The 25,104-nt window shown below is 38.4% G+C and overlaps 1 protein-coding gene across 4 annotated transcripts in view; it reads left to right on the top strand.

The window, feature by feature from the left end:
- Window positions 1-6,229, top strand: part of PPP2R2A (protein phosphatase 2 regulatory subunit Balpha) — an 84,819-nt gene extending 78,590 nt beyond the window's left edge. For all 4 annotated transcript variants that reach the window (XM_053900947.1, XM_019466898.2, XM_053900948.1 and 1 more), the window contains exons 9-10: window positions 1,884-1,975; window positions 5,228-6,229. In XM_053900947.1, the coding sequence (XP_053756922.1) occupies window positions 1,884-1,975; window positions 5,228-5,507 (372 nt within the window). In that variant the 3' untranslated portion in view covers window positions 5,508-6,229. The remainder of the gene's footprint in view (window positions 1-1,883; window positions 1,976-5,227) is intronic.
- Window positions 6,230-25,104: the final 18,875 nt, after the last annotated feature.

Here is a 25,104-nt window from a genome sequence, read left to right as displayed (position 1 = left end):
CATAAGATTAGAACAACGTTTCTCTAACTTTTTAATCCTCTTTGACAACGTAAACTACTTAAGACTCTTCTTAATGGTATTTGAAATTTTAAAATAAATGCTGTGTTGAAACAAAAGCAAGTATATACTGCTTTGTTTTCACGTTACATTTGTGTGACCTGCAAGATTGTAATCTGTTTCCTGGGCTTCCTCGCCACCACCACCCCATTGCCATTGAGAGTAATTGATTTGAACCTTAACCTCATACACTTAAAATTGTTTGGTGAGAAACCCTTATATGTGCATTCTACAACTTTGTTGGATTGTTAGGATTTACCTCCTTTGACCAGATTTGCAGGTTTTCTGCTTATGCTGAATTAGTGATTCAGAGTAGAGTCACATTATACTCAAATGTAACGTATGCAGATTCAACTCTTAACTGAATTTATGTAATCCTCTTTCTGAGCTGTGTGACTAAAGGGTATTTTGAGCTGATTCATTTTTTGCCTTCTAACTCTACATGAGTTACAGTTCTTCTGTGTTAACAAATTTGTGCTTAATGTCACATAGACATGGCTGAATCATTCCACTATACTTAATTGAAATGGACACTTAAAATGACTTCAGGTTGTTTCGTAAAGAATAGAGAATTCTGAGCATTTAGAAGGTACCTGCTCTTTTCCGTCATTATTTATTTTATAAGGCTCTCTAAGTAGTCAGGAAGATAGAGACCCCTTTTTCCCTCCCTCTGGTCACAACAAAAGCTTTGGAATGTCCTTTGTAATTTAACAGTGTTGATATTGAGAAAAATGCATCATTTCTCAGAATACTTTTTAAATACCAGATTTAATGATTTTTCTGGCTTATCCCCTTGTGAGATACTAGTGAGTAAAATACAGAATTATACTTCAGAAAACCAGTACCTCTTCATTAGTTTTTGATACTCAATAAGGAATATCAAGTAATAACCAATTTTTTTAGTGATGCATACCTCGAGTAACTATATGAAGTTGATCCTCGAACAACATGGTTTGAACTCCGTGGGTCCGCTTACACGTGGACTGTTTTTCTATAAAAACAGTATAGTGCCATAAATGTATTTTCTCTTCCTTATGATTTTCTTAATAACATTTTCTTTTCTCTAGCCTACTTTATTATAAGAATACACTGTATAATACATATTACATATAACATTAAAAAAAATACATGTTAACTTTACATTATCAGTAAGGCTTCCCCAGCCAAGAGTAGGCTATTAGTAGTTAAATTTGGGGGAGTCAAAAGTTCTATATGGATTTTGACTGCAGTGGGTTTAGCACCCCTAATCCTCATGGTGTTCAAGGGTCAGTTGTAATTTATCACCAAACCAGGGGCGCATGGTCATGCTGCGCATAGTATGGGTATGTAATGATAATATAGGGCTTCAGTTATTTATGCCCAGGAAGTAGTTATTTAAAAAGGAAGTAAAACATAATAATTATGTAATTTATGGATTGAAAACCAAGTGTTAACATATTCAACTACAGATATAATAATAATAGTCTTTAATTATCATTCTCTTATCTGTACCATTTTCAAATGTTCTCTAGCCTGAATAATTAGTCAGGCCTATAAAGTGTTCATTTGCCATGCCCCAAAGGGTATTTTTCTCTGTCCTACAATGGGAAAATGTGTGTTCTTGGAAAGGGGCTCATTTGTTTGTAAAAGAATAAAATTATTGCCTTTATTGTTACCAAGAGAATTGAATTTTAATAAGATTAAATAAAGTGTGTGTGTATCTCTGTATATTTCTTTTTTAAAAAAACAAGTAAGGATTTAGTTAAATTGTTTTCCTAATATCAATCAGCAGATATTAAGATGTAAATAAATATATCTGTAATAATGCATTTGTACTTAAAACTCAGGTTCATGAATACCTCAGAAGTAAACTTTGTTCACTGTATGAAAATGACTGCATATTTGACAAATTTGAATGTTGTTGGAACGGATCTGACAGGTAATTTATTTTAATTTGAACTTCTCATTCAATTGTGCATTTCATTAGAGGAAAGAAATTTGCTATTTCGCTTCTATGGTTGCCACGTTCACTAAAAATACAACTTCTTTTAGATTGACACAAATTATAAATCCTGACTTCATTTTCTTTCAGTTTCCTTGAAATAAATTCAGTAACCTTATAGCAGTAACAGCAGAAAAAAATTAAACCTGTTTCACTAATAAATATGAAAATGCACAAAGAAGTCTCAGGATCTTAAATTATGACTTAAATGTCTTTAAATATTTCCCTTTGTGAACCAGATCAATGACATTTTTGACATGCCAGTAGTTAAAATGGTGAAATTTCAGTTTGTTTGTTCATCAATTATGAAACTGTTTTTAGAAATATTTAGTCAGTGAATATTTCGTTTGGAATGCTACACACCAGTTTTTCCAGACACTACATTAATATCTCATGGAAGTGGTAATTATCATCTGTAATTTTAACCATATTACCATGAGTAATTAGGATTTTTATAATCCACAACTTTGCCATGGTATGCTTCATTTTTACCATGTCATGAACATGTGTACCATTATTTCCAAGGATAAATAAGTCTTAATCTTTCAGGTTTTAGTTTCAGTAGAACAGAACATGGTACAACAAAACATAATTTGGGGATTACCTAAACTTGCCTTCAAGGTAATTAGAGGTACTTTTAGTTTAATCGGTGATGAGTCTCGTGGTATTATGTGTTAAAGAGGATGATAGAACTTAGATCATTTATCTTTGGCATGACTTTTAAAAGTACTTTTATCTGATTCTAACATGACACCCAGTAATAGGCTGAGCAGAGTGCACCTAGACTAGGAACAAGCAAGCTTTGCCTTTGAATGCACTAACCCCGAGGCATCGAGAAGTTTTGAAAAAAGAAAAGAGGAAAGGAGAAATTAGCAAGTAGGAAGAGAAAGAAGACACTGATAGAATAGAATACGGCACACTGCTGCAACTAGTTAGTTCTTCCTCACACGGTTGAAACTGTTGATTTCCCTTAACCTTAAAATAATTTTTTGGAAATGATTTCAAACTCACGGAAAACTTGTAAGGGTGACACGTCTTATTTAGCCCTTACTCAGGTTCTCCTGGTACTGTTTGCTGGGTCATTCTCTTTTGCTGGGTCTTTTTCTCTCTCTCTATAAAGACGTGCAGGTAGGGGCTCCTGGGTTGCTCAGTTGGTTGAGCGTCTGACGCTGAATTTCGGCTCCGTTCACAATCCCCCGGTTTGTGAGTTCGAGTGCCGCGTCGGGCTCTGTGCCGACAGTGCGGAGCCTGCTTGGGATCTCTCTCTCTCTCAAAAGAAATAAATAAACATAAACTAAAAAAAAAAAAAAAAAAAAAAAGACATTTAAACAGACGCACATACTTTATTTGTGAACCAATTGAGAGTAAATTCCAAACATGCCCCATTGCCCTTAAATTTAATTTAATGAGTATTTAAATTTAATAAGTATTTCCTAAAACATAATAGTTTCTCCCATATGATGGCAAGGCAGTCCTCTAAAGCAGAGAAACTCGCGTTGGTGCAGTCCTCCTGTCTGATCCACAGAGCCCATTAAAATTTCCCCAGCCTCGGGGCGCCTGGGTGGCTCAGTCAGCTGAGCCTCTGACTGCAGCTCATGATCTCACAGTTTTTGGGTTCGAGCCCTGCGTCGGGCTCTGTGCTGACAGCTTAGAGCCTGGAGCCTGCTTTGAGTTTTGTGGCTCCCTCTCTCTCTGCCCCTCCCCTGCTCGCTCTTGCACTCTCTCTCTCAAAAATAAACTTCAAAAAAATTTAAAAAAAAAAAAAAAATCCCCCCCCCCTCCCCCAGCCTTCCTCAGTCACGTCCTTCCTAGCAGAGGGAAAAAAATCTGATCAAATAGCCAATCCAAAGGTATATGTAACATTTAGTTGTCCTATCTCCTTAGTCTTCTTTAATTTGGAGCAGTAGTTCTTCGTGTTTTCCTTGTCTTCTGCAACTGTGGCATTTTTGAAAAACAGGCCAGTGATTTTATAGGATGTTTCTCAGTTGGAGTGTTGTCTAATGTTTCCTCGGGACTTGATTCAGGTGACACATTTTTGGCAGGTATACCACAGAAATGCTGGCCTAACGAAACCTTTTAAATAGACCTACGTGTCCTAATCCATTCAAACCTCACAGATTCAAATAATACAAGGATGCCGGTCTAAATTACATAAATCCTTTTAAAAGAAATACAGTTTTAGTACCTTCAGGTATATGCACCTATTTAAGTTTGATTAAAATGTTGTCAAGTGTCCTTTGGGGGAATTGACAGTACTGTGTAACGTACGATATGTGCAAATACTCAGAGTTGTTTTCAAGTGGTGAACAGTTCCTTGATAACCTGTGATCTTATTTACAATAATAATTTAAACCATGTGGGAAGAATGGGGGAAGTAATAATAGCACCAGACCCTTTCCAAATGAACGGTTTCAAACTTAGGTTTTTTTGCTTACCGGGATACTTAAAACTTAGTAAGTGTTGAGCGGTGATGGATGGAAGGTGAAACTGACAAAGAGCTACCCTGGGTAGGATTAAAATTTGGCAGTCCTTTAAACGGTTACTATTAAAAATATTTGTCAAAAAAAGTGCTTCAGATGTATTTAATGTTATAGGTAAAACGACTTTCTGTTCGTAAAAACTTCATATGCTACTCAGTATTCTCAGAAGCGGATTTCTTAAACCATTCATAAGCTAGGATGATCCCAGCCAGACAGCATCCTGGGAACAAGTTCTCTAGTTTATCATTTAAATCACAAAACAAAGCAAAGCGTTGGTTTCTTATGAGCAGTTTTATACCGTGCAATTTGGGGGTTTCAGAACCTGTGGTCCCACGGTTGGTACTTCAGAAAGCTACAGGTTTGGTCAGTCACGTAACAGCCTGTAGTGACAAAAATGTTCGACAAAGGTGACGTCACTACTAGTAATCAGAAGCTGCCCTTGAGAATGCTTCCCGCGTTGGTGATGGTTTGGGTAGTCATGAAAAGGAGTCGTTGACAGAAAACCAAGCTCCCTAGCCCTAGCCCCAGACTAGGACCAGTTTGTTTGGATGGTCTCGGGGCTGGTGTCAGCAGCCCTCTTCCTAAATCCAAATGTGCTCGAAGTCGCTATTTCCTGTGGAGCACACTGGACTGGGTTTCATCCCTGAACCGTTGTACTGAAAATGAACTCTTTTCACTTATTTGACTGCACACTTGTTTGCTTTTGCAGTGTTGTCATGACCGGATCTTACAATAACTTCTTCAGAATGTTTGACAGGAACACGAAGCGAGACATAACCCTAGAAGCGTCGCGGGAAAACAATAAACCTCGCACGGTTCTGAAGCCACGCAAAGTCTGTGCAAGTGGCAAGCGAAAGAAAGACGAGATAAGCGTTGACAGCCTAGACTTCAACAAGAAAATACTTCATACGGCCTGGCACCCCAAGGAAAATATCATTGCTGTAGCTACTACAAACAATCTGTATATATTTCAAGACAAAGTGAATTAGGGTTGGCATTCCCAGCCGAAGAGCCCACTTCCTGCTTAGTTGAGATAGTTGAATCTAGCATTCGTACCTAAAAACGAGAGAGGTCCATTGTGGCGCCCCTTTCCAGTGTTTGACAGTGTGCCATTCGACAACACATCTTTTATAGCTACATGGAGAAATCTCTGTGGATTCTCACCGCGGTGTTCTCCATGTCTGCTAGCCATGTAGGTAAGGGTAGGGCACTTTTAATTTAAATGACTTCTTGCACCATCTTGCCTAATGGACTAGATTGGACTGTGTCAACATTGATTTCCTCCACTTTTTATGCCTTCCATTGTGATGACGTCAAACACAGTGAAAGCCTTCAGTCATGCTTATGGGATTTAATTGTGTATCCTCATTACTGTATCATTTGTGGGGTACACCCCTCCCCCTTTTTTAAATTAAACACAGCTCATTCTTACTGTGGCTTGTAGCATTCCTCCTCTTCTGGCCTCCTGGACTCTTCCCCTCCGTCTCTCTCACCCCTGCCCCTCCACCCAGTCTTGGTGGTGGTATATTAAAAAAAGAAAGAACGAAAGCACACAAAATGAGTCAGTTTGGGGTCAGTGGTAAAGGGGGTATATGTTGCGAACAAATGTTTTAAATAACAGTTGGCTGTAATCACTCCTTGCCGTGTCTGGCACCGAAAATAAGGAAAAAAAAAATACTACTACTGAATAAAAGTGACAAAGAATGGAGAATCTGGTTTTCTTTTTCTTTTTTAATCTACCTCTCTAAGCCAATATTTTGTGTCATACTTTTGGGCGCAGTGAAATGAAATGAGTTTCCATTGTTTAATCGGTATTTTTGTTAACTATTTTTAACAAGTGTTCTTTTACATGGAGAAGAAGGGGTCTTGGTTCTGTATGAACATGTTTTGAATATATATTGGTATTACTAAGGATTTCACAATCTATAAATTGCTATTAGAGATTTTTTTTTTACTGTGGTTATAAGTATTGGATACATTGTATCTACACTTAACTCATCTGTTAATGAAATTGTTGTAAATGGGAACCAAATTTGTAGAACTTCATTTTTAAAGACTTTTTACAGTGCTTAATTTCATTTTTGCCTTACTAAAGTTAAAGGTTTAAAAAACTTTCTTAACAGGTTAAAACTTTTTTTGTCATTCACTCATAAGACATGACATAAAACTATCCTCCAGTGATTTACATAGATAAAATTGACACTGCACTAAATATTTTTTTTGTATTTTACTGCTATCAGATCTGAATGAAATGTACTTTGCCATAGATATGTTTTCCTCTATTTTTGGTTTTCCAAAGTATTAATATTAAAGACAAACTTTAAAGGTTCAGTGTTCAGAAAGTGCTTGATGGACTCCCAACAGCTGCCTCAAATAAAAATTTAGTAATCTGTAAATGATTACATTTTCCTTAAGTGGTGATACCTTTTCCAAAGATGAAGAGTACTCCTATTTTTTAATGGGTAGAATGTACCTTTGTCAGTCTTGCAGAAGCTTTAATGGAGAAGAAAATGGACTTTATTTTTAAAACTATAAATTGAGTAGGCATGTATATTATTAGAGAATGGTTAGGATGTTTTGGATGAGCAGTAATAGACAACCTAGAATTTTAGAGGACTCTGAGTGCTTCATATATATATATATATATATGTCCACTACCTATGGTTCTATTCTCATCAATGAAAGATGATGAAGCAATTCGACCGTAATTCCCTCTATACTTATATGAATATTATGTCTTGTAAGTCAACATTTTTAGCACACAGGAGAAATTTTATGTAATAAAATTACTGTATCTTTTGGACTTAACAAATTGGAATTTGTATTTAAACACGTTCTATGTCTGGAAATTCTTCAAGTAATGGCACTTTTACTAACTTATTTGGGGATCTTGGGTGCATTCCTAATTTGTTATTTATTCTTCACACTTGACTCGGAGTGGGATGTTCTCCTGCCACAGTATCAAACACTGATGCTCGTCTCTGATCAGGCAGCTTTCCAGATCTACGTGGAAGATCGTTTCCCTAAAGTTTGGGTGTAGATCTTGAGATTAATACCACCAAACAGCTCTTGGAAATTCTCTTTGGATTCAGCAATAGCTATAATGATTCTCACTCATGACACTAAGGGTTAGTTTTTTATGTTTAAGAGAAACATGACTACAGTTAAAATGCCTCCATAAAGGAATGCTCTTACAAATTGTAATGATATTCTCAAGTATCCATTTCTACTTATTTGATGTAGCAAATTAGAAGCCCAGCCACTCATCTCATATGGTCATGGTTAATCTTTTTATTAATAAAAATTTTGCTTAGAATAAACTTAGTCTTGTCAAGTTGCTTGTATTCTATTGACACCTACAAACATTCATATTCTATCCCATCTGTCTTAACCTGTTTTTAAAATTACAGTAGGAAAAGGAACTTGCATTCTGTTAATCTCCTTTGATCTCTTTAGTGGCTGGGCAGTAGTCATCTTATAAATCTCTGTATTTAGGTGAACAGCTGTTCATGTAACAACTAACTACTGGACATTAAACTGTCTTCTGTGAAGCCCTTAGTCCTTTGGAATAAATGACTCCACGCCGGGCACCTGGGTGGCTCAGTCGATGAAGCATTCAACTCTTGATCTCGGCTCAAGTCTTGATCTCAGCGGGGTGCGTTCAAGCCCCGCGTTGGGTTCCACGCGGGGCATGGAGCCTATTTAAAAAACCAAAAAGACATCCATGCACTTTTTTCTCATTTCAAATTGAAGTTTTGTTTTTTTGTTTGTTCGGGTTTTTTTTTCTTTTTGTTTTTTTTTGGGGGGGGGGGTTGTTTTTTTTTTTTTAGTGAGGATCTTTATAAACCTTAAATGTGAGGATTCTGGCTACAGATATTCCTAAAGAAAATGAGAAGTATGAGAACAGGTTCTTGCAGTGTGTAATTATTTCAAGTAATATCTTTTTGGTCTTGGAAAATTTATATGTGAAACCTAAACACTACTGATCAGTGTTTTTAGTGAAATACAAATCATTACCTTCTTGGAGAACACTGCTTCAGCATTTTTTTTTTTTTAATCACACTTAAATTCAAGTGGCGATAATCTACACTTCTGGAAGAACAAAACCAAGCCTAGAAAAGAGAAAAGGTGAATGCTAGGTAATCAAGAATCAAGTCAACTTACTTTAGCATTTGAGAACATTACTATTTTTGGGTCTTATTTATTCAGTTGGTTGATAAGGTGTGGTGTGTGTGTGTGTGTGTGTGTCCGTGACTAAAAGTTTTTCACACACCTTTTCCCCAAACCTTAGAACCTGACCCTGCTTCATTTTGTAGAACTGCATATGAGGTCAAAACATCCTCACTCACTGTTTAGTATTATCAAATGCTTGGTGAGCTTACAAAGCCTTGGGGGTGTTCTCAAATGCCGAAGGTAATTTTTTAAGCGGGTGATAACTTTAGTTTTGTCGCCTCGCCATTTTATTGCATAGTGGTAGCAGACTTTTTAATCTATCTCTATGTAAGAATTAAGACACGCCCACCAAAACTTCCTCTTTGGCACAGTAACTGTCAAACTGAAGGCACTACAAAGATGCCTCCAAAAGGAGAAATTTAGCAAAGAACTAAACTTGTTTCTTTTAAAGTTCTATGCTTCTGCTCAGTGGTATGTGAATAGCAACAAGTTATTTGAGGGCTTTCCCACTAGGGGGCAATGGTTAAGTCCTGAACAGCGTTTACCAGGTATTTTTAAGAATGCATTAACAGGAGAATTCTATTCCTATACTGTAAGAGCTTAATTATCAAACACTAAATTGGGAACCAAATAAAGGGGAAGCCCAAGGTATACTTATGTCCAAATAAAACCAGTATTCAACATGACCTAGTAGTACTTATTAACAGGCCCAATGATAGAGGATGGATCCCACATGTCACTTATGAGGTCTTTTGTGATCCTTTCTTACTGAGGAAGCAGCAAAAGTGAAATTACCCAAGAGTCGAGCGCTCCTTTGTTTCAATCCTAGCCTACACAGTCTGGCTACCCCTTTGCAAAATCAGATCCTTAAGTGCCATGTTCGCTTTCTTATTTACAAGGAGACCAGGAATTTTATGTTGATTTAACTCTGGGCCACCATTTCTTTAAAAAAACAAACAAAAACCTTCTAGACCCTGAATGCATGTTTTTCAGAAAGTACACAAGGAAAAAATACCCCACCAGTAATCTTACCATGCAGGGAAAACATAGTTGCCTTTTTTTTTTTCTTTCCATGGAGAATGGAATCCTGTGTACAGTTTAATGTCCTATTTCTCTACTCAACATTGTGCCGAGCAGTGTCCCAGATCAGATACGAGATTTCCCTGTCTGCAAACCTCACGCTTGTGGATCATCCACTATTTATTTCACTGGTCCCTGTTGTGAGGACTGAATTTTGTTTTTATTTTTGCAAATAGAAGTATTGATGGGTACGATTTTTAGGATACGTTCCTAGAAACACAGTTACTGTGTTAAAGGCTATGGATATGTTTAAGATACGATACATGTTGTCAGATTTACCTTCCAAAAATGGAAGTTCCATCACTAGTATGTGGGATTACCCATATCTTCACACTTACAAAATCTCATGTTTCAGTTTTATTAATTTGAAAAAGTCAGAAATGGTACACCAATTTGTGTTTCCCTATTTCTAGCCAGGTAACTCATTTCTATAACACAAGACACGTATGTACTCTGTAAATATTTTCTCCCACTCTGAGCCAGTCTTTTCTTCATTCTCTTAACAGAGCTTTTTGAACATCAGCAGTTCTTAATTTTCACAAAGTCCACTTTAGCAACTTTAATGGATTATGCTTGTGGTGTCATCCAAGAAACCCGCCCAACTTAAGGTGATAAAGATTTTTTTTTTTCTTTAGAACTCTAATGGCTTTAAGTTTTTACATTTAGGTCTGCGATGCCTTTGAGTTACTTTTTACATATGGTACGTATAAAACCTATACACCACAGATAGATCAAGTGTTTTCTTTACACTTTTGCTGACAATCAGCCACAGTGTTAGCCTGTTTCTAAACTGTTCCATTAGTGTATCTGCTTTCATCCACACTGCCTTGCCTTGATTCGTGTCGCTTTCCGTAAGTCAGAAAATCAACTTTGTTCTGTTTCAAAAACGTGTTGCAATTTGAATTCCTTTGCCTTTCCGTTACACGTTTTAGAGCCAGCCTGTTGCGAACAAAAACACCCTCTCGGATTTGGATGATAACGGCACTGCACGCACAGACCAGTTCAGGGAGAGTGGACGTTTTAGGATTTGTCCTCCAATCTGAGTGAACACAGCATATTGTCCCATTTTCTGTAGGTTGCAGAGTTCTTTTATCGCTGTTTTTAGTTTTTAGCGTACAGATGTTGCACAATAGTATTGTTACCAGTTCATGGGTTTTTTTGTATGTATGCTGGGAAATTGGTACTTATAAAATTTTCAATTTCTAATTGTTCATTGTTCACCTCTAGAAATAGAATGGATTTTTATATATAGACCCTGTATCCCGACATCTTACCAAATTCACTTACGGAGATTTTTAGAAGTTTTCTATTGAGCCATGTTGTCTGCAGATTATTTATAACAAATGTTTTCTTTCTCCACAGTCTTTCTAATTTCCTTTCAGATGCCTTTTCTTTCTCTTCCTTGTCCTGCTGCCCTGGTTAGACCTTCCAGTTGATGGTCAAAGGAGTGGTGAGGTCAGTTCAGACACATCCTTGCCTTGTCACCAATGTTAGGGGGCAAGCATTCATTTACCATTACCATTAAGTGTGTTATTTACCATTAAGTAGGTTAGTTGTAGGGGTTTTGCAAATGGCCTTTTTCAGGCTGAGGAAATTCCGTGTTATTCCTGGTTTTCTGAGACCTGTTAATCATGAATGGATTTTGGATTTTGTCAGATATTTTTTTGCATCTACTGAAATGATGTCTTTTGTTGAAGGACCGGCCTTGCATTTCCAGAATATTGTTAGATTCTTTTGCTAGTATTTTGTTATTTTTGCCTCAGTGTTCATAAGGGATATTGATCTGTAGTTTGCTTACCTTTTAATGTCATTTTGGTCAGTGTAATGTTGCTCTCATAAAATAAGTTTCCCTCCTCCCCCATATTATGGAAGAATGTGGGTAGAATTCATATATAGTTTCTTCCCTAAGTGTTGGGTAGTATTCACCGCTGATGCCATTTGGGCCTCTTATTGGAAGATTTTTATCTGAATTCAAGTTTTTAAATAGAATTATACAGATTATTTCTTCAGTTTTAGCATTTTGGCTTTCAAGGAGATTGTCCATTTCATCTAAGTTACCGGATTTATGAGCATAGTTTTTCATAACATTCTGTTTATCTTATTTCTGCTCAGGCTGCTATAACAAAATACCACGCACTGTGGTTTTTCTTATTTTTTCTTTTATTCCTCCTTCCCCCGTCCCTGTCCTCCCTTCTCCCACCCTCCCTTTCCCCTCCTCTTCTCCTCCTCCTCCCTTTTTTGGTCGTCAAACCAAAGAGTTTATTTCATTTATGGTTAGAAAGTCCTTCCCTTCATTTAGGGTTAGAAAATGAAAAAAAGTTCTTTTATGTTCACTTTTACACTTAAAAATGCTTTTTATTATGAATCATTTTACTTCTTCATTGCATTTTCATTTCTACTAATGATGACATATGAGAGCTACTGATTTCACTATATTTTACATGTAGCCATTAACTAGAGCATTAAGTAATTCTACTTTGTATGTCACTTGACTCTGGTGTTTTGTGTAATTCTATTGTCTCCATATAATTTCACTTGTTTTCCAATATCGACACCTTTTATTTTCAAATCTCTTTCTCTTCTGCTTTAATTGTGGAAACTTCCAAAATAATGGTAAATAAAAGATACGAAGTTGTTTGTTTGCTTCGGGACTGCATGGCGATACCTTTGGTGTTTGTTATTAAGTATAATGTGGGCTGTTGACAGAGATACTCTTTACCATGCTAAGAAAATCTCCCTGGTCCTATTTTTACTAAGTTTTTTTTTTTTTTTTTAATGTAATAATATCAAATACTGTGGCTGTCTATTGAGTTTATTTTTATTCCCTTTGACCCTACTAAAGCGATGAATAGTATTTTTGGAATTTCACTTCTGTATACCAGAGGACATGGATCTTTTGTTCTTGCGTGTGGCTGATTTTGTCAGGACTGGGCCAGCTTCGTAAAATTAAACGAGATGGTCTCATCTCTCTGTGTTTTACCTTGGTTTTGCTTCTTTTACTCAAGAGTACTGTTGCTAATTCCAGTGGAGTGGGGGTGGGGCGGCAAGAGGTAAGGTGATATTTCTATGGTGGTCACTCCTCCAAAAGGTCCTTCTTATCTTAATTCTGAACTCCATCGAGGTTATAGTAGTTAAAATTATTATAGGTAAAGAATTGGCTCCAAATTACCAAATAATATGCCCTATGAGCGTAATCTTGATTTACACATCAATTAAGAAGTACTTTATTGCTTAAAGGGACCTCAGACCTCATTAAGCCAACCTCCTCATTTGAAAAATGGCCAGATATAAAGTTGTTCTGTCAAGAGTCACACGGCTGTGAGTCACTCTACAAATACAACTGTAATATATGTCCCTTGTGGGGGAGTTGAAATGTATTCCTACTTTGTTCTCTGAATCGCCCAGCAGTCGGCAGAATGGAGCACCGTAATTTGAACTTTGGCTGGTGACGTTTTGCTTCTTGGCCCTAATCTAGATCAAACTCTTTGCCCAGCAATTCACTTAGTAATGCCTGAAAAGATCTACTGATGAGATTATAGAATTGTGATCGTAAGCAGCAAAGAACAGGTAGTTAGGACGTGATGGGATGCCACACTAGGGACCCTGCCAGACTACAAAAATATTCTTATAAAGTGTTTTCCTCCTCTTACCCTTTCTTCACTCCCTCAACTGGTGGCCAAGTGCTGACCTGTCTTGCGGATAAGTTTATGTGGTCATCAGACGAGAATGGCATCCAACACGCACTCTTTCATTCATTCCACTAACGTCTAGTTACTTCCCTTCCTTCTGTAATTCTTTGAGTTTGCACCTCACCTGCGTTAGAATTAGGGCAAAATTACTTGTAATTGCGTGTGATACTAAGTCAACACTCAATATAATAATAAAATACTTTGCAGGGTATATCGTGGCTTCTTTAGTCCTCTTAAAAATTCTCACTTGATCCCAACTACGTTTCTGAAATGGCGAAAGAGTATTACTCTCCCCATTTGGCCCTTGAAATCAGGCTCAGAGGATGTGACTTGCACAAAATCTCACCACTGGTCAGCTTGGGCTCAGACCCAGTTTTTCTTACTCCCGGTCCCCTGTGTTTTTTGTTTTGTTTTGTTTTGTTTTGTTTTGTTTGTGTAATATACACACTGCCTCTTTGATAGGCTCCACACTGTCCCCACAGAGCCTGAAGCGGGGCTTGAGCTCACCCAATGCAGGGCTTGAATTCATGAGCCATGAGATCATGACCTGAGCTGAAGTCAGATGCTTAACCGACTGAGCCACCCAGGCGCCCCGTGCTAAAGATGTTACATAAATTAACTCATCCAATTTTCGTAAAGTAACTTGCCTGGGGCCACACAATTAAACTGGGGCCACTACTTTAAACTGCCAGAAAAGTTGTAGACAAATCTTTGTCAAAAAGTAAACAAGCTTGGGGCGCCTGGGTGGCTCAGTTGGTTAAGCGTCCGACTTCGGCTCAGGTCATGATCTCACAGTTCGTGGGTTCGAGCCCCGCGTCGGGCTCTGTGCTGACAGCTCAGAGCTTGGAGCCTGCTTCACGTTCTGTGTCTCCCTCTCTCTCTGCCCCTTCCCTGCTCATGCTGTGTCTCTCTGTCTCAAAAATAAATAAACATTAAAAAAAAAAAATTTAAAAAAAAAAAAAAAGAAAGTAAACAAGCTTAAGGTCCTAATTTAGATATCAGTGTTCAGGTGCCAAAGCAGTTCCCAAAATTTTGGATCAAAATGTCCATTTCCTTTCCAATTTATATTAAGTTTGGCCCTTATTTTTTCCGTGGGCAGTAAAAGTACAAGGTTCTAGAACTGGATGAAATTTCAGAGATCAAGGTAAAATGTTTTCTGAGTGATATAATTGTGGCTCTTATCTTTCTTTTGACAGGAGAAATTTGAGAGAGCATTCCTTGGATGACCACACAAACAGCCAGCACTTTTTTTTTTTTTTTTTTTGAGCACTTGAAAGGAAACCTTTTTTCCTACAAGAGAAACGTTAAATAATTGAACCTCATAGATTGCACTTGGCATAAGCCCCAAAATAAAGTGGTAAGTCTGATAATGAGAGATTCTGAAGGAAGTGAACATGGCGGCACAAATGGTATAGGAGAACTCAACTTGGGTCCAGGTGGGATCTCTGTGAATCTGGGTAAAGAAGAGTGTGGCCCAATCAGAGCCATTTTTCTAGACAGTGCCTTGGAAGCAGAGAAACTAGACTAGGAGTCGAACGCACGAGTCATTTATCCACGTTTGTGTTAAAATGCAAGGGGAGCCCAGGAGCTGTGGGTCTGTGCGTTGCAGTCAAGTGGTCTGGATTCACGTCCATATCTGTCACTGCCATCTTGTGTGCGTACTCTGCACGTGTATCAGTTTTCTTCCCTATAAAATAATAGAGACACCTAACTCATGAGATAATTACATAGAACATCAACTGTACGAAGTACTTACAAAGTCTGGCGTATATTAAGGGCACAGGGACATCAGCCGCTATTATAAATGTCTGACCCCCCCTCTTCTACCTGATTTATTATCTCATTCGTTTTGAATAAAGGCACTGGGGGAAATAACATGTAATGTAGTACGTACAAACTCTCTAACATCCACACCCAGTTTAACTCAATACGTAAATCGCAAATTTCCCCTCAGGAGAACATACTTTACAGACTCCGGCTCAGGCCTTCCTCCAAAGTGGGGCCAGCCAGACCACGTGTTTTGCCCTTCACTAGGATCTCACCTGCATGTGGCTTATGTCATTAGTATAAACCTGGGAGGGGCGCCTGGGTGGCTCAGTCAGTTAAGCGTCCAACTTCGGCTCGGGTCATGATCTCGTAGTTCGTGAGTTCGAGCCCCGCATCGGTCTCTGTGCTGACAGCTCGGAGCCTGGAGCCTGATTCGGATTCTGTGTCTCCCTCTCTCTCTGGCCCTTCCCTCTCGAGCTCTGCCTCTCTCTCTCTCTCTCTCTCTAAAAAATAAATAAACATTTAAAAAAAAAAAAAGGATAAACCTGGGAAAGGGACATTTACCAAGTCTGTTCGGAGAAAGCCAGGCTTTGCCCGGTAATTCAGTTGGCCTTCACTGAAATCTGCTTCTCTCCACCAAGGAAAGCCTGCTGTTGTTTACAGACCCCTAAATGGGAGGTCATTGTCTCCTGCTCCTTTTTCATCCTTCTCAACTCTTCCCTTGGGCCCTCTGTCCCTGTCCGTGGGCCTGCCAAGGTTCTCTTGCCACAAGAATAAAAGGCGTTACACAAGGACATGCTTCCTGCATGTCTTAGTTCAGTGTCTGCTTCTCGAGCTTTCTCCAGACTAACCCCTAGTTGGTTCCCCCTCGGTGAGCCTTGGTCACCAATCCCCAGGCCTCCGCTTTTCTCCATAGCACTGGTTACTCTCTGAAATTGCCATTCCCATGATCTTTCTCTGTCTCGCTGGCGAGACAGGCAGCTACAAAACAGAGGCCTTGTCTGACTTCTTAACTGTAGTAACCTGGACCTCAAATGCCTGGTAGTTAACAAACACTCAAAGAGTATTTATTGAATGGCTGAGTGAATACATCGTCGCCTTTTTATTTGTCCTCTATAACCTTGCCCAAGCTACCCCGCGGATGTGAGTTTTAGATTCCTCACTGGTTAAGTGATGCTAATAATGAGGATCAGTTGAGGTAAATATACGTAAAGTAGCCAGCATAGGCCATGGCACTAAACAGTAGCTATTATGATGTTGGCATTTCCAGTGATTAAGTGGTGTTTGGTAACATATTTATCGAGGGAAATTTTCACCGGATATAGCTTCTAGGTTGACTTTTATACACTCTCAGCACTTTGAAGAGATTCCAGTGTTTTCTGTGTTCCATAGTTTCCAGTGAGAAGTCTGTTATATCCTCCTCTTTGTCTCCCTGTAAGTTAGGTGTCTTTTTTTTTTTCCTGCTCCTTTTAAGATTTTCTCTTTGTCAGTGTTTTGTTGTTGTTGTTGTTGTTGTTGTTGTATTTTTTGTTTTGTTTGCCATGGGATTGTGATGTGCTTTGGTAGGACTTTCTTCATGTTTTACCTGCTGGGGGTTGTTGAGGATTTTGTAAGCATGAGACCATAGTTTGTGTCACTTTGGGAAATTTTTCTTCAAAGAAATAACTTCTTTAATGGTTTTCTCTGTCCTTCCCTCTGCTCTCCTTCTAGGACTCCAATTATGTACATGTCAGACTTTCTGATAAAATCCCTTAGGTCACTGTTCATTTCCTTTCCCCATCCTTATTCTCTGGATTAAAAAAAAGAAGGTTCTATTGCTTTCTTCAAGTTTATGTCATTTCTTCTGCAATATATGATTGGCCTTAATACCTATCCAATGAATTTGTTATTTAAGATAATTTTATTTTTTCATCCCTAAGGGTCCTATTGGTTTTTCATGTTCCTCCTCAGTATGTTAATGGTTTTCCTTAAAATCTCTGGATATATTTATAGCAATTATTTTGACATCTGTGTCTACTCATCCCATCATCTTTGTCCCTTGTGGATCTGTTTCTATTGATTGATTTTCCTCCTAGTTATGGCTCACATTTTTTCTACTTCTTGGCATAGCTACTAATTGTTTTCATCAGTTTTTGGACGTTTTGAATACTTGTTGGACATTCACATTTTGTTTTCTTCTCTTAAAGAGTGTTGGGATTTATTCTGGCAAGGAGTTATTTGCAGTTCAATTTCGTCTCCTCAAGACTTATCTTTATGAAGGTTCATGAGGTTGGCCATGGAACTTCACTGTCCAATATGATAGTCCCTAGGCACATGTGACTATTTAAGTTTCAATGTAAATTATTTAAATGAATTAAAATTAAGTAAAACTACAAATTCAGTTCCCTAGCCCCACGAGACACATTGCAAGTACTCAACAGCCACATATAGCCAATAGCAACTGTAATTGCTGGCCTGGAATATTTTTACTCTAGAGGTAATTTAGATCTACTCTAAGGCATGACCCTTCTAGGGTCTTTACTGAGTGTTCCATGAGAACTCTTCAGTCTGTCTTATCAGAACCTAAATACATCCTATTCCTGAGTAATTTACATTCCTGGAAATTGTTCAGCTTACAGTTTCCCATACATTCTTAGCTTATAGAGTATCACTCTATGCTTCCATGGCTTAGTATTAGGCAAAGAATAAAAGGGATCCATGCACAGATTTCTTTTTCATGCGTTGGTCCTTTCTCTCTCAGAACTCTGCCCAACTCTGCCAGTTATTTTACCTCCCCGGACTCAGCTCTCTCTGTTAATATCACCATCACCTCATCAAGTCTTCTTTGCTCTGCTTTCGATTCTCTTTCCTGTTGTAGTTCTCCCTTCAAGTGGGAAGCCAAGGTAATAACAGGACTTACTTGTTTCCTGTCTCTCGTGTTTCAAAGTCCTACACAATTGTGCAATAGGACTTTAAGCAATGTCTGAAAATTATTGTTCTGTATATTTGATCCAGTTTATTAGTTGTGTATTGTCAGAAGATAGGTCTAGTCCCTGCTACTCTGTGATAGCTGGGAGGGGAAGTCCTTGATTCATAAAATTTTTTAAAATTTTATATCCTGTCCTAGTGACTACTCCAAAATATAACAGATTTAATTAATTGAATAAGCCAAATGAATTTGTGTGTCTGCCACTGTTGCACAGAATGATGAAATTATACAGTTGTGTAATTTTGGCAACTTATTCTCAAATAGTTCTACCCATGTTCTTACTTTGTCTAGAAGTTTTTTATACACCCCTTCAGTCAGTGATGCAGTTTCTACTTGCGTCTTTCATAGTTACACAACTTTTGCTGTATAATTCTTTTATATTTAGATACTTAAATACAAAGTCTTATTCATAAAGAAAATCAAGGGGATGACCACATATTTTAGTGGAAATTCTGAATAACAATAAAATTTGTAATATGTTACCACTAGCATATAAAGGAAAAGATATATAGTAAGAGGGATTAGTTCAAAAGTTTCAAATTCATTCATTTCTTATTTTAATGTATCAGTTTTGATCTCTTCATTTTTAAATAAATCGTATTAAGGCATGATGTAGAATAAATTCTTTTTCTATTGCTTCCAAGCACATCACCACAATCTTAGGGGGTTAAAACAACACAAACTTATCATCTCACAGTGGTGCAGGTCAGAAATCCACATGGCGTTGGCTAATTTCTCTGCTCCAAATCTCACAAGGATGAAATCATAGTGTTGGCTGCCTGGGGTCTTCTCAGGAGGTTCTCGGAAGAATCTCTGAAATACACTGAGATTACTGGGAGAATCCAGGTCCTTGTTTGCTTGTGCAACTTAGGCCTTCCTAAGCTCCTCGAGGACTCTCCCCATATGGATGCCTAGATCTTAGCACCAAAAATAGCAAGTTGAATCCTGAAATGTTTGGAATCTCTCTAACTTACTTTTTTGATTCATCCCTTTTTAGAGACATAATTCTCTACTCTTGAGTGCTCATGTGATCAGATTGAGCCCACCCAGCTCAGCTCATCCAGGATAATATCCCTGTTTGTGCATCTAGAGACTTAATTACATTCACAAAGTCCCTTTTGCCATGTAATATAACACAGGCACAGGTTCGAGCGATTAGGACCTGGACATCTTTGGGGCGGGGGGAGGGTTCTGCCTGTAATATAAAATATTCAGAGGAAAAGAAGTATAATGTTTAGAAAGAAAAAGAGCAAAATGATCAGAAAAGGATAGATATTAAAGACAGGCATCACAGAGAAAGATCATGAAGATGTATAGGAATGCAAAAATATCTAGCACTAACTATGGCAAAAATCAGTGTCTGAAATCCAGTCAAAGAAGACCAGGAATGCAAAGTTGAAAAAACACAATCCATAATGAGGAGAAAAACCAACCAATGTCAACAAAGAACAGTCACAGGAGATAAAAGTGCATTAAAATAATTTTTAAACCTGTATTTTATTCATTTTTTAGGTAATTTTTATACCCAATGTGGAGCTCAAACTCATGATGCCGAGATCAAGAGTCACACGTTCTTTTCACTGAACCAGCCAGGCACCCGTGAATCTGTATTTTATATGTTAAAAAGAGGGGCACCTGGGTGGCTCAGCTGGTTAAGTGTCCAACTTTGGCTCAGGTCATGATCTTTGTGGGTTCGAGCCCCACATCGGGCTCTGTGCTGACAGCTCAGAGCCTGGAGCCTGCTTCTGATTCTGTGTCTCCCTCTCTCTCTGCCCCTCCCCTGCTTATGCTGTGACTCTCTCTCTCAAAAATAAACATTAAAAACAATTTTTTTTAATTAAGGGAAGATATAACACAGATTCAAATCATATTTCTAGGGATTAGAAACTACAAGGTCTGAAATGAAAATACACCAGATGAGATTAATGGTAGATTAAATATTGCAAAAGAAAAGTTTAGTGAACTTGAAATGATACCAATAGAAATTATTCTAAAGGAAAGATAAAAAAATAATGAAAAGACACCCGTGAGCTATAAGACAACATTAATATATGGATATTGGATATATATGGACAACCTAATATATAGATAAATAGCATCCACAAGGGGATCCTGAGAAACTTAACAGAAACCCATGGGGGAGGGGAAGGAAAAAAAAAAAGAGGTTAGAGTGGGAGAGAGCCAAAGCATAAGAGACTCTTAAAAACTGAGAACAAACTGAGGGTTGATGGGGGGTGGGAGGGAGGGGAGGATGGGTGATGGGTATTGAGGAGGGCACCTTTTGGGATGAGCACTGGGTGTTGTATGGAAACCAATTTGACAATAAATTTCATATATTGAAAAAAAAAATAGCATCCACAAGGAAAGGAGAGAGAGCAGGAGACCAAAAAAAGATTTTTTAAGGAAATCATGGCTGAATTTTTCCAAATTTGATGAAAATTATAAATACAGAGTTCCAAAATGTTTAATAAGCCCCACACATATGAAATATAAAGGAAGCTAAATCAAAGTGCCTCGTAATCAAATGGCTGAAAATCAGTAATAAAGAGAAAATATTAAAGGCAGTGAAAAAAAAAAGACAACATTATACAGAGAAACAAAGGAAAGGATGATATCAGATTTCTGATTGGAAATAATGCAAACAAGAAGACACCAGAGCAACATTTTAAAAATACTGAAACGAAAGGGGGGAAAAAAACTTGTAAACCTTGAATTCTATACCCAGCAAAAATAGCTTTCAGAAACAATGGAAAACCAACTAAAAACTGTCAGAATCAAAATTTTCAGGACTCTGGATAATAATAAATATTCAGCATTCAAAGGAATACCAAATTAGAAAAAGGCAACCAAAACATGGCAGTAAAGCTTTGTGGCATTTCTACTCACCCTGGCCCCATGCATCCCTGGCACGGAAGTGATCTTGTTGATGGCAGAGCCTGCATTCCCACTGTGAGAGCCTGGTCCTTGGTTTCAGAGAGAGAGAAGCACACAGTATTTTCGAAGAAGTATGTTTGTCTGTTTTAACCTGTGTGGGGGTTACCTGAAAGTGCCTTTGTTTCCCCTGACTTGGAAATCATTCAGGGCAGAAAGATGGCTATATAGAGGGAATTAACTTATAATCGTTGCAAGGCAAATGAACTGCTGCTGCCTGGACAAAAGATTACAGCTGCAGCAAGCAACAGATGTGCCAAAAGTGGGAAGAGGGCTTTTTTTTTTTTTTTTAATTGGGGCATTCAAAAGTGACTACATATACTGAGGAACTAAAAAAGTCATGCATATGCCCAAGGCAGGATGTGTGCCTAGAAAAGACATGAAGGGGTGCCTGGGTGGCTCAGTTGGTTGGGCGTCCGACTTCGGCTCAGGTCATGATCTCACAGCTCGTGAGTTCCAGCCCCACGTTGGGCTCTGTGCTGCCAGCTCAGAGCCTGGAGCCTGCTTCGGATTCTGTGTCTCCCTCTCCCTAACTCTCCCCACTCGCACTCTGTCTCTATCTCAGAAATAAACATTTAAAGAAATTTTTTTAAATAAAAGAATGAGAATGACTCTCCACTTTTAGAAAAGACTTAGAAAGACACTACACTGTCACCCCTGGCTAATCTCTAGGCCCAGCAGAAGCAAGAAGTAGGGGCTCAGAGTTGTAAATGGGCTGTCAAAGCACTGAAGGAGTGCCCCAACACATACTGAGAATGTTCTTCCCATTTCTTCTTTTTCTTTTTTTCTTTTTCGTTGGTTCTAGACATTCAAAGAAATCGCTGTCAAAACACCAACTGATCTCAAGCTAAAGGAACAGAGGCTTCAGAAATTTCACATGACAGAGAATATGGACTTGACAGAAATAGTTTTTAAAGGCCATTAAAAAACTAAACAGCTATAGTCCACAACTAACAACAAAACAAACCCTAAAATGGGAGGGAAATCTGACTTCCAGAGTTTCCATATTATATTCAAAATGTTCAGTTTTCAACAAAAGTTAGGAAGCATATAAAGAAATGAAAATGTATGGCCCATTCACAGAAGAAATTAACAAAAACTGAGGAAGCACAGACATCGAATTTATTAGATGAAGATTTTAAATAAACTGTTTTACATATGCTCAGAGAGCTAAAGAAAACCATAGATGAAGAGCTAAAGGGAACAAGGGGAATATCTCAACGAATAGCGAATATCAATAAAGACACAAATTAGGACCCCCTGGGTGGCTCAGTATCCGACTTCGGCTCAGGTCAAGATCTCGCAGTTCTTGAGTTCGAGCCCCTTGTCAGGCTATCTGCTGTCAGGGCAAAGCCTGCTTGGGATCCTCTGCCTCCCTCTTTCTCTGCGCCTCTACAATTTACACACGCTCTCCCTCTCTCAGAAATTGATAGACATTAAAATAATAATAATCATAAAGAGGCACAAATTATAAAAAGGAACAAAACAAAAGTCCTGGAACTAGAGAGTACAATACGTGAAATGAAAGAATCATCAGATTTGAGCAGGTGGAAGAAATAATCAGCACACTTGAAAATAGGTCAACTGAAATCCAACCTGAGGAACAGAAAGAAAAAACAATTTAAAAAAACCCACAGCTTATGGTTTGTGGTCAGTACATAAGAAACTTGGAAGCTATCACTCCATACGTATCATAAAGCCAAAGCTGAACAAATTGAAAAATCAACAATTCTTATATCCACAAGAGAAGTGACGACACTGAGCAAACCGCTGCCCCCCAAATTGGAGAGACTGGCAGGCAAATACAGAGAATAATAGTCTTCTGGAGTAGAAACTGATGAGCTAAAACTTTCCCAGGAACCAATGCTGGGGGTAGGAAAACCTGACCATAATTGATGAAATGCTGAAGGCTCAGTGTGGACCAGTCTGAGAGTTTGAACCCCAGGGAAACCAATCACTAGGAGGTCCTCACACATGTGAGTTTTACCGCCTGGATTTCTACCGTGTTCTCACAATGAATATGGGAGAAAAATCCACTTGTGCTTACCTAGCAAGGGGGTTGGGGCAGGAGGAACCATTTTAGAATATGCCTGACCATTCTGTTCTTAACAAGGTCTGCCTTCTGGAGAAACTATTTAACCAAACATATATCTTTTTTTTTTTTTTTTTAATCAGAGCCTAATTGACCTCAGGGAAGGAAATTACCCAATCCTGGATGACTCTAGTCTTCTACATGGAGGCTAGAGGGAAGGGACGGGGGGATGGGAACCACTCAAGCCCCTTCTGGACTTACACATGGGAGAAGGAAAATACCCAATTTCAGCCCACTCTAGCTATCCTCTCTCACCTACGGGGAGTGGGGATTGAAAATCACGTGTGAAGCTTACAGTCTAGAAGCACAGCCTCACTGAGACTGAGACCTAATCATAGGACTATAGAATATTTCCCCTTGCCTACACTTTACCAGCACATTACTAAAGGCTTATTTACAGCAAATCCTTTTGCTGAGTGCATCATGCTCAGTTAAAAAAAGAAAAATTACAAGACATACTAAAAGGCAAAAAACATGGTTTGAAGACTAATGCAAACATCAGAACCAATCTCAGATATGGCAGGGATATTGGAAATTTCAGGCTGGGAATTTAAAACAATTATGATGAATATGCTAAAGGCTCTAATAGATAAAGTAGACAGCACGCAAGCAATATAAGCAGAGAGATGGAAATGCTCATAAAGAACCAAAAAGAAATGCTTGAGACCAAAAACACTGTAACAGGAATGGAGAATGCCTTCAATGGCTTTATTAATAGACTGGATGTAGCTGAGGGAAAAAACCTCTGAGCTTGAGAAGATCTTAATAGAAACCACCAAAACTGCAAAGCCAACAGACAAAAGACTGAAAAAAGCAGAACACAATATCCAAGAACTGTGGGGACAACTATAAAAAGTGTAAAACATACAGCTTATAACAAGATTATAACAGAATAAGAAGGAAGAGAAAAAGGAATAAAAGAAATATTTGAAACAATAATGACTGAGAGTTTCTCCAAATTAATGCTAAACACCAAACCACTGATACAAGAAGTTCAGAGAACACCAAGTATGATAAATACCAAAGAACTATACCTGAGTATGGGGAGCCTGTGTGGCTCAGTCAGTTAAGCATTGGACTTCAGCTCAGGTCGTGATTTCACGGTTTATGAGTTCAAGCCCCGAGACCGGCTCTGTGCTTGACAGCCCGGAGCCCAGAGCCCACTTTGGATTCTGTGTCTCCCTCGCTCTCTGCCCCTCCCCCACTCGTGCTCCTCTCTCTCTCTCTCTCTCTCTCTCTCTCTCTCTCTCTCTCTCTCTCTCAAATAATAAAAAAATAATTTTTAAAAAACTGTACCTGGGTACATCATTTTCAAAAAACAGTAAATAAAAGAAAATCCTGAAGAAAGCTGGAGGAGGGGGGGACCTTACATATAGAGGAACAAAGATACATCTAAACACAAAACTTCTCCTCAGAAACCATGCAAGCATGAGAGTGATGTGAAATATTTCAAAGATTCAGAGAAAAACCCCAGCAACCTAGAATTCTGTATCCTGTGAAACTATCCTTCAAAAGTGAAAAGGAGGGGCGCCTGGGTGGCTCAGTCGGTTAAGCGTCCGACTTCAGCTCAGGTCATGATCTCATGGTCCGTGAGTTCGAGCCCCACGTCAGGCTCTGTGCTGACAGCTCAGAGCCTGGAGCCCGTTTCAGATTCTGTGTCTCCCTCTCTCTCTGCCCCTCCCCTGTTCATGCTCTGTCTCTCTCTGTCTCAAAAATAAATAAACGTTAAAAAAAAAAGTGAAAAGGAAATAAAAACTTTCTCAAGCAAAAATTGAGGGAATTTGTTCCCGGTAGACCTGCCTTGCAAGAAATATGTCTCTTGAGAGAAAAGGAAGATGATGTGAGTCAAAAATTCAGATCTACTAAAAGACAAAAAGAGCATTGGA

This window comes from Panthera pardus, unplaced genomic scaffold (assembly GCF_024362965.1).
Source record: "Panthera pardus isolate Hobbes unplaced genomic scaffold, ASM2436296v1 HiC_scaffold_13, whole genome shotgun sequence".
Taxonomy (NCBI): domain Eukaryota; kingdom Metazoa; phylum Chordata; class Mammalia; order Carnivora; family Felidae; genus Panthera; species Panthera pardus.
This window is presented reverse-complemented; position numbering and strand designations above follow the sequence as displayed.